Raw genomic sequence first — 10,053 nt, forward strand, 5'->3', positions numbered from 1 at the left:
CTGGGGCCAGCGCCACGAGGCTCCCAGCTTTGCCATGGCCGGGCTCCCAGGCGCAGCTCCTTGGTTTTGTCCCCTCTTTCTGGCTGGCCTCTGGCCCCGCAATGTTGTACCGACAAAAACCACACAGGATCTTTTCAGGGGGCAAGACAAAGATGCCACGTTTATTATAACAATCTGATTTATGACCAATAACTAATATCTTAAGCCACACAGAGAGAGAGAGAGAGATGGTCTGCAGCTGCTGCATAGTTACCAGTCCTGAACACAGCTTGAGTTCGTGGCTTGATTTTGCAGCTTGGGTTGGTAGCTTGTGGCGGTAACTGGCCAGGAAAGCCGGGCAGAAGGACGAGTTGGGTCTCTGTTGGGCCTGCACCGATGCTCTTCCAAGTTGGCTGCAGAATGTTACCCTCCAAAGTCTCCCATCTCACCCATCCTTTTTCCAGGCTTTAGTTTGAATCCTGTGTCTAGAGGTCTTGCTGTGTCACTGCCTCTGGGTTTGTCGATTGATCACCCGTCAGTTGCAGACGTGACTTTCAGCCCGGGACCTGGCTTTGATCTTCCTTCTATTGCACCTTCTCTTTTTAGGGTGGACTCTTCTTACCTTGTTAGGGCTCTTGTCTGCATCTTCAGCCGGTGGGGTTTGAACTCTATTTCATCAGGACAGGCTGGGGCTGGAGGTTGATTCCATCATCCATACATCCTCAGTCACACATCTAAACTAAACTAATAGAGATTACAGCAGGGTTTGCAAAAATGAAGGTTGGAGGAAGCTTTTACAAAATGGCTGAGCGCGACGCGTTTTAAAATGGGGTTTGAATAACCCATATGAGCGAACAGTGAAACAGAAAGTTACAGATGCAGGCAAGTCGGTAGTGTAATGCTGTGACTGACAGAAGTTACAATTAATCAAGTGAACAATTTCATTTTATCAGTTCTTTACGAGCCATGGAGGGAGACCGCTCTGCGTTTGTTCGCCATGCCCGCCCTAATCTTGCCGCCCCCCACATTTGTCTCCCCGCAAGACGTGCAACCCCGGCTGTAGCGAGCCTTCTCCTGGTGCCTCGTCACTCGCCGGGTGGAGCTTTTCCTTCCTCTGGTCTCTTTACCTGTCATCTTCCTCATGGGTTGGCCTGTCTGTTTGCTTGCAAGAAGGGAGACATTGGCTTTACAGGTGAGTGCTCCAAAGAGGGTGGTCCCAGCCTGCTCGCTCGGAGCAGGGCGTGGGAACAAGGGGGGAAGGGCCCAGCCTGGCTGGGGGAGGGAAGAGGGTCCCAGCCTGGCTCGGGGGGGGGGGGGGGGGGGAGGGGTGGGGGGGGGGGGGGGGGAAGGGATGTGGGAAGAGCTAAGCACCAGGGGGACCAAGGGAGGGGTTTTCCCAGTCTGGCTGGACGGGTACGTGTGACACGAGGGGAGGTCCCAGCCTGGCCTGAGAGAGGGGGAATGAAGGGGTGAGGGAAGAGGGGGACACAAATTGCCGAAGCAAATGTCACTGGGGTGCTAGGTGGGTCTCGGTGCCTACAATTAACCCTCGTCATGGCGTGTTGTTGCCTGCGCCTGGCAGAGACTTGGGGCCATTCACTCCTTGGCCCAAAGCGTATACAGCTCCTGTCCCACCGGGAGCTGAGCGGGAGGCCTAGACAAGGCTCAGACCCACACACCAGACTGAGTCTGGCTCTGGTCGCCGTCCTCTCTGTTGCCAGGCCCCTGCCCCTGGCAAATGCCCCTGGTGCCACTGCGGGCGTGAGGAAAGGGCTGTGAGGTGCCCCGCCACAGGAATGGTGCCTGAGTGAACAGTTTTTCCTCTGTTTGCTGGGATTTTGTGGAGGCTCGTGGGCGCCTCCGAGCCGGGAAGTCAGCTGGTGGGGTAGGCACGTATTGACGCGCCACGGGCTTTGACCGTGCCTGCAGAGCCTGCAGCGGAAACAATGAGGGCCGGCTCAGCCCCCCACGCTGCCTATATAGGGAGCAGGGAGTGGGTTTGTGTCCCAGCCTGGACGTTTGCAATGTGTGCCCAGAAAGTCCAGCAACAGGGAGCACCCGATACGTGGCACTAGCAGGCGAGCGCCCCCAGGCACCATGACAACTGGTGACAGCTGCGGTCAGGCGGGGGCAGGAGCGAGTGCTCACCGTGTCCTGTCTGATCCACGGAGGCGCTGTTCAGGCCCGGAAAAGGCATGTGTGTGCCCCACAGGTAAGGCGAGGGTGCCCGTGGGCCTGCACAGAGAGAAAGCAGCGTGCCATGAGACTGGGACAGCCTGCTGAGGAAGGGATGAGAGAGACGTGGGGGCGGGCAGAGCCCTGTGGTAGATTATGGCGGAGCCTTGTGGGGCTGGAGTCCTCTCACCGGCCCCATGTGGGGCTGCCCCGCTCTTAAGCTCATAGCTGCAACAGCTCATACGTGCCTGGGTGCAGTGGTCAGCATGCCCTCTGGGTGTGATGGGCAATCGGGCTTACTTCTTTCCTCCGAACCAGGTATATCCCGGCCTGTCTGTATCTCCCAGGGATGGGGGCTGCCCCAAGGCGGCCAGCGCTGGGGAGCTGTGAGAGGTACTCGTGAGTGACGGAGTGCGAGATGTGGCTCTGGCTAAAAACCCAGACCCAGTTGTTTGACAGCTGCCCCCAGAGCCCAATCGGGGGAGAGGAGGCTGGAGAGTCCGAGGCCCTGGGGGCTGGGCAGTAGCCCTGTGTGGTTGATTGCACGCTCACTTGCTGGGTAGAGGCCGGCTTGCTGGCGGCGGAGCTGCCGGGCCGGGGCTCTGCATCAGACGCGCGCTATGTGGGGAGCAGGTGATTGGGCCCTGGCGTAAGCCGCCGCGCTATAGGCCTGGGCACAATAGAAAATGGGTGGAGCTGGAGGCAGCCCTCCAAAGGTGTGCCAGGGGGGGGAAGGGGATGCATGGGTGTGCTCAGCTCTGTGTGCCTGTGCTGTGCTCACGTCTGCCCCTGCCCTCGACTTTGTGCCCGGCCCAGGAGTTCGAGAATGCTGAGGGAGAAGATTACATGACCGAGTTAGGGTCAGGGTTAGGGTCGGGTTAGGGTCAGGGGGTTAGGGTTGAGGGTTGTGGGGTGGGGGGAAGGGGATGCATGGGTGTGCTCAGCTCTGTGTGCCTGTGCTGTGCTCACGTCTGCCCCTGCCCTCGACTTTGTGCCCGGCCCAGGAGTTCGAGAATGCTGAGGGAGAAGATTACATGACCGAGTTCTCGGTGCAGGGGTCCCCGGCCACGCAGAATGGCCCTGAGGTTTACATCCTGCCCCTCACCGAGGTGTCACTCCCCATGGCCAAGCAGCCAGGGCACTCAGGTAAGCTGCACGGCAGAGCAGGGCTGGGCGGCTGCAGTTCCTGAGTGGATTGCAGCTTCAAATCCTGCTGCTCCCTGCCATGACAGCGTTCCCCGTGCTGATGAAGGAGCGAGGCCGCAGCCGCCTCGGGGTCTGGCCGGCGCCCGCCATGGTCATTGCTGCCATGTACATAGTGGGGATGGAGCCATCTCTGCCCTGGGGTGGGAGGCAGACACACGGTGACCACGGCCAGCAGCCCCTTCCCATGGCTGGCTCCGAGGACGCTCCCTGGAGTCGCTGTGCGCTGCCCACGACTGCCTGCAGCCCCCACTTGGGAGCAGAGCTGGCTGGGGGTCACTGGGGCCTGGCCTCCCCCAGCCGCTGGCACGCAGAGGTTGCCCGGCACCTGCAGAGGGCGCTCTTGGCCCCAGCCTGGGGCAGGGAATCCCAGCATCCTGGCCCGTGGCTCAGTGGCACCACCTGGGATAAAGAGTTGCTTTTGGGGGGAAGCTTACACACGATCCCAGACACATGCCCCGGGAGGCGCTGGTCTTGGCCCATTAGTGGGGGCAGGGGAGCCGGCTCCGGGGACCCTGTCTTCTGGCCTGCAGCCCCCTCTGACCAGCATCCCTCAGGCCTTTTCTCCAGCACTAGTGCAGGGGAGCAGCCCAGGTTCACCAGCCCCGGTGCTGAGGGGGCTGGGCGTAGCACTCCGGGCCAGGCAGGTTGGGGAAGGGAAGGCCTCTGCCACAGGGAGCTCGGACCCTGGGCAGGCAGGTCACACTGGGCTCCTGTTCTGGCACAGGGCCCTGGAGACACAGGCGCTTTCTGAGCTCATCCCACGGCCCCAAATTCCTTCCCTGGTGCTGCCCCCCCTGGCTGGGGTAAACAGGCCTGTGAGTGGGAGAGGAATTCTGAGCTTGCTGGGTGGGGCAAGGAGCCAACAAATGCTGCCACAGAGAAGCTGCCCTCACCCCCTGCCCCTCACTGCTGCTGTGCCGGTTGCTCCCCCAGCTGATTTCACTGGGGCTTGGACAATGGCCCCAGTGTCTGGCGTGGCCGGAGCGGTGCAGGGTGACACGATGCTGCCCAACAAAGGGCCCATTGCTGCCCTCCGTGGGTCTGGAATGCTGGGATTCTGTCAGGGAGGGAGGGAGTGCTGGGCAGGGCTGGACGGGAGGAGCGTGGGGGCTGAATCCCAGATGCCCCGGGGCTGCTGGCTGGGTGGTTGGGCTGGCCTGCAGGGTGCCTGCTCGCGCTGACTTCACCCCCATCCTGTCCAGCTGAGGGTTCCTGGACCTCCCAGCTGGACTGGGGGAGGCGGGCAGCCCCCCCCATCGGCTGCCGCCTTGGGGAGAGCTCAGCGGGAAAGGGCTGTTCCACTGGGACAGAGAGCTCCCAGCCTGTGGTGGGGAACGCCAGCAGGGAGCGGTTCCTGGACATGAAGGGGCCACAACTGACACCTGCTGCCCACCCGGGGCACTAGCTGACACCCCTGGAGTGCGGCTCCGCCCAGTGCAATATCAGGGTGTGAGGGGCTGGAGCCTCCTACAATACCGGCTGCTCCCGGGACAATGCTGCCAGGCCGTGTCTGAGCCCACAGCTCTGCCAGCCGGAGCCCAGGAGACAGCACCGCAGGGCCGATGGATGACCACCGTGAGGCTGCATGGGGCCTGGTGCCGAACAGCTGGAGGGGGCGAGCTGGGTGCAGCTGGGAGACGCGGATAACCTGACAGGCGGGCGGGGCAGGCCACAAGGTACGTTGATGCCCAGCTAGCTGGATGTGCTCTCTTACAGTGCAGCTGCTCAAGTCCACAGATCTGGGGCGGCACAGCCTCCTCTACTTGAAGGAGATCGGCCACGGCTGGTTTGGGAAGGTGAGCATGTCCCTCTCTTGGTGGGTGTGTGCCTGGGGAGGGCTCGCCGAGGGACGCCAGCTCAGGCCCAGGATTCGCCCCGGCAGCAGGGTTGTGCAGGGGTGGGCCAGGAAGCCTTGGAGCCTGGGGAAGGGGAGACTGGGGAGGTGGGTGCCAGTCTTGGGAGGGGAATGTGCCCCTGCAGGGAGAGAGGCGCCCATCTCTGGGGAAGGGGTGTGCCAGTGGAAGGACGTGAGGATGCAGGAACAGAGAGGGGTGTGGGGCAGCGATGGGGTAGGAACGGGAGGGGGGAGAGGGACATGTATGCCCCACATGGGGGAAGTGGGTTCAGCAACAGGGGCAGGACGGGAACGTGGGGGTGGGGAGGGGACATGCTACAGGGCATGGTGCTGTGGACTCAGGGCAGGGACATGGGCACAGGGAGTAGGAGTGCCGCGGGGGGCAGGGAGGGGATGCGCTGCAGGGTGCAGGGACTTGGGCACAGGGAGGGGACATGGTGGGGAGGGGACATGCTGCAGGGCATGGTGCTATAGGCTCAGGTCTGGGACGTGGGCACAGGGAGTGGGTGTGCCACAGGGGGCAGGGAGGGGACGCACTGCAGGGTGGGGATGTGAGGGCAGGCAGGGGACATATCACAGGGCACAAGGCCGTAGGTGCAGGGAGGGGACATGCTGCGGGGCATGGGGCCGTAGCACAGGATGGGGACATGGGTGCAGGGAGGGGATGTGAGGGCAGGTAGGGAACGTGCTGCGGGGTGCAGGGACATGGATGCAGGGACATGAGGACAGGCAGGGGACATGCCATGGGGTGGAGGAGGTGGGCGCAGGGATGTGAGGGCAGGCAGGGGACGTGCCACATGGCGCAGGACGAGGGCACAGGATGAGGGCGCAGGGACGTGGGTGCAGGCAGGGGACGTGCCACGGGGCACAGGATGTGGACGCAGGGACGTGGGTACAGGGACATGAAGACAGGCAGGGGAGGTGCCACGGGGCACAGGGATGGGGGCGCAGGGCTGACGTCTGCTGCCGTCACTAGGTGTTCCTGGGGGAGGTGAACTTGGGGCTCAGCAGCACCCAGGTGGTGGTGAAGGAGCTGAAGGTGAGCGCCAGCGTGCAGGACCAGATGCAGTTCCTGGAGGAAGCCCAGCCGTACAGGTAGGCCCCGGGGTTGCTGCTGCCAGCACAGCACCCGCTCGAACCCTGGTGTCTCTGCCATGCAAGGAAAGGGCTCCCTTGCCCCAGGGAAGGGCTCGGGATGGCCCCACTGCTGGGTCCCTCCCTGCCAGTGTGGAGCCAAAGCCTCTGGCACTCCACTCCCAGGGGTGCCTCCCCTCCACGGCTGAGTCGGCAGTGTGGCGCGGGGAGGCCCTTTCCCACACTGGCCATCCTTGAGCCACCATCTGAGGGTCGCTGCTGTCTGGGCCTGTCCTCGTCTCCAGGCTCCAGTCATGGACACCACGTTGGGTCTGGGCCTAGAACAGAGCAAACTGGTCCCATCCCAAACCATTGCACGAATAAGCCCCGGTCTGTGTCCGGCAGGAAACTCACGGGGGCCGGGCAGGACTGAAGGGTGGCTGAGCTAGGCGAGAGTCCAGGCCTGGACTAATCCAGGGGGCTGTGGCTTGGGATGGAGAGGCACTGACAGGGAAGTGTGTTTGTGGGCAGGGGGGAGCTGGCCGGTTGGGGGTTGGGATTGAGGAGCATTCACAGATCTGGCGGGAGTGGGGGCTGCGGGTTGGGACTGAGGCACATTGACAGATCTGTGGGGGCTGGGATTGGCGTAGCAGTCAACTTTACACTGAGAGATGAACAAACACCCTATTGTTGTGGGTCCTGTTGGGGCGGCTGGCACTTCCCGGTACCCAAGAGAGCTCCTTGCTGCCCCAGTGACACATTGTGCGGGCTGTGTGACTAGGAGAAAGCTCTCTGAAAAGGTTTCTTTCTGCTAGCCCAGCCCTGGGCTCCCCGCACACAGCTCTGCCAGTGCCCCTGCAGCCTGACCCGCACCAGCGCAGAGATGACTGATAAGTTGTCCCAACCCTGCTTCCCTGGTTGAAATCTCCGCTGCTCTCTCCTCTCCCTGCGCAGGGCTCTCCAGCACACAAACCTGCTGCAGTGCCTGGCCCAGTGCGCCGAGGTGACGCCCTACCTGCTGGTCATGGAATTCTGCCCGCTGGTACGTCGCCTGCTTTAAAGCACTTCTCCCTCTGTGGCCCAGGTACCCCCTGGGCTCGCCTCTGCTTCCCCATGCTGGGGCTGGCACCCTGCGGGTTCCCCGGACCCAGCTGCTGCCGCAGGGGCTAAGCGGCCAATGCTGTGTCCGCTTGCACCCCCAGTGTTCGTGAATCTCAGCGCCCCACAGCTTCGGGGCTGGCTTATTTCCTGTGCTGAGCCCACAGGTTAAAGTGAGGGGGAATGCCAGGCGGGGTGGAGATGCCCGCCCCTCGTTTGGTAGCAGGGTTAGTGAAAGAACACGGCTGGGGTCTCAGCGAATGCAGCTTATTCTGGGGCCCACCTCCACAGAGCCCTTCGCGCCGGCTCACAGCCATGGCGGATCCCTGCAGGCAGCACAAGGCCAAGGCTGGTAATGGGGGTCTGAGAGGCCCATACGTGATCCCCATAGTGTCCGGCGCTGACAGGCTCCCTGTGTGGCTGGGGTGATGCGGTTCACGCCAGGGAGCCGAGATCGCAGTGGATCTGCCTGCCTGCCGGCATGGGGCAGTCCCAGCCGTGCTGGGTTTTCCAGACCTCTGAGCCCCATGTGGGGAGAGAACCCATGGGAGGAGGTGGTTGGTGGGCATGTGCCCCGTGCCACGTCCCACTCCCCAGGTGGGTGTTTGCCTGTGGCTCATGGGCAGGGGACTGGGGAGGTATATATCCCCCCTTACACACACACACACACACACAAACCCATTTGGGGCCAGGCCCTCTGCTCTGCTCCAGTTCTTCCCCTGCCCTGATGCCCCCTCGCTCCCCTGATGCACTCAGCTCTGCTCCCGGCTGCTTCTCACTTTGTGACGGTGCGTGAGACCCTCAGGGTCTCCCTGGGGAAGGACAGCACAGGGCCACTGAGCGGGGAGGGGCTCAGAGACCTCGACACTGGCAGTCCGGGTTGTGGCTCAGGGACAGTGACAGCTGCTGCTCCCGTGACAGGGCGACCTGAAGGGCTACCTGCGGAGCTGCCAGGTGGCCGACTCCATGGCCCCCGACCCCCTCACACTGCAGCGAATGGCCTGCGAAGTGGCTTGCGGCGTCCTGCACCTGCACAAGAATCACTATGTGCACAGGTAAGGCTGGGCCAGTGGGGGAGGGGGCATCACAGACACTCCCCTTCCCTGCCTGCTGGGCCCTGAGCATCGCCTGCCCCTGCCCCCCCGCCACCCATGGCTCCAGAAACCATGAGCTCCCTGCAGGATATGCACCCTGAGAGAGCTAGACACTGGGTGGGGAGGGGGACCAGGGCTCGGGGTGGCGGGGGGCATGTAGGGAGTGGGGACTGGGGCAGGCGGGCTGGGGGAGCAGGGGCTGGAAAGGCCTTGTAACTTCCCCGGTACCCTATGCAGCCTCATCCGACTATCTCTCCATCACCAAGGCGCGGGGCCCTCTCAGGTGCCATCCCCGGATTGCTGGGCCCATGACACCCCTGGGCTCAGGCTATAAGCAGAGACTGCAGTAAAGGTGCTTCCCATGCTGAGGCCTGCGGGCTGGCAACCCCTCCCTGAGGACATGGGCCAAGGAGGAAGAGGGGCTGCCAGTGGGTCTGGCCTGGCCTGGTGTGTGTGTTGGGTGTCCAGTCCCCTGCCTGGCATGTCGGGGGGGCAGCGTGCGGTGGGGGTCCAGGCTAACAGGGGAGGGGGGACAGAGGGTTGGGGGCATGTCTACTCCTCAGCCTGGCATGTCTGGGGTGGGCATGGGGTGGGAGTTGTCCAGTCCCCAGCCTGGCATGTGGGCGCACAGTGTCGCATGTGGCTTTCCCAACGGCCCCTTTAGCCCATGGTTTTCCACACCCGTTGGCTGGGGGCCAAGAGGGACTCACCCCAGCATAGCAGCACAGCATGGCACTGCCACTCGCCCAGGACTCCGGGGTTCCTCTCCTCAAACCTGGTCCACCCGCCGCCCTCTGGCTTCTCCTCCCCAACAATATCCTGGTGCTGAGTGAGTTGCACACGGAGACTCCAGCATCAGTGATTTTGTTGAAGAGGGCGAGCGCTGGCTTCTGGGGCCGTCGGATCCTTCTCGCCTGCCACAGCCTGGGCCCTGCACTGGCAGGCACTGCATGGAGTCTCGGGCGGGGCCCTGCCTCACTGCCTCTGCCTTCAGTGCTGCCCACCACCCGGTGGGTAACTGGTGCCTCCAGCGCTGCTCTCCAGCAGCAGTTCCTGGGTGCTCAGTGCCTCCCCGTCGCTATTTCGTGCTGGTGAATGGAGCCTGGTGGTTCTCTACAGGGTGGCAGCAGGGCCAGCTGCCAGGACACCTCCCCTGCCCCCATGGGAGCTGAGGTTCCTGTGGGGTCTCTGGGGCAGTTCAGACCCCCTGGCCTACGCACTCCTGGCCTCTCCACGCAGCGTGCCAGTCAGCGCAAAGCACAGCAGCAAGTGTGACACGTGAGCAAGAACCCCCCCAAACTCATCTCGCATAGGTCACCAGAGCTGGGCTCAAACCAGACACCTACAGCCCATGATCCATGCCTGGTGTGCACCAACTCCCCACGGAGTCTTGCCTGGGTCACATGCATACATCCTCGCCCCCCCTCCCCCTACACACACACACACCCCCGGCCGCACCCCCATACACACAGCCGCTCTGCCACCCACCCATGTCCCCCCCATACCTATACACACATATAAACACACACCCTTGCCCCCTGTCACGGAGTCTGGGGGAGTCCGGGCCTGCAC

At 63.0% G+C, this 10,053-nt stretch overlaps 1 protein-coding gene across 2 annotated transcripts in view; it reads left to right on the forward strand.

Moving 5' to 3' along the window:
• Positions 1 to 3,160: 3,160 nt before the first annotated feature.
• AATK (apoptosis associated tyrosine kinase) overlaps positions 3,161 to 10,053 on the forward strand; it is a 19,332-nt gene continuing 12,439 nt past the window's right edge. The window contains exons 1-5 of one of the 2 annotated variants that reach the window (XM_032797286.2): positions 3,161 to 3,300; positions 5,077 to 5,156; positions 6,192 to 6,310; positions 7,244 to 7,331; positions 8,309 to 8,442. In XM_032797286.2, coding sequence (XP_032653177.1) covers positions 3,189 to 3,300; positions 5,077 to 5,156; positions 6,192 to 6,310; positions 7,244 to 7,331; positions 8,309 to 8,442 — 533 coding nt within the window. In that variant the 5' untranslated portion in view covers positions 3,161 to 3,188. The remainder of the gene's footprint in view (positions 3,301 to 5,076; positions 5,157 to 6,191; positions 6,311 to 7,243; positions 7,332 to 8,308; positions 8,443 to 10,053) is intronic. The other variant, XM_075071907.1, reaches the window with a different exon arrangement.

The sequence above is a fragment of the Chelonoidis abingdonii genome, chromosome 13 (genome assembly GCF_003597395.2).
Source record: "Chelonoidis abingdonii isolate Lonesome George chromosome 13, CheloAbing_2.0, whole genome shotgun sequence".
NCBI classification, from domain to species: Eukaryota; Metazoa; Chordata; order Testudines; family Testudinidae; genus Chelonoidis; species Chelonoidis abingdonii.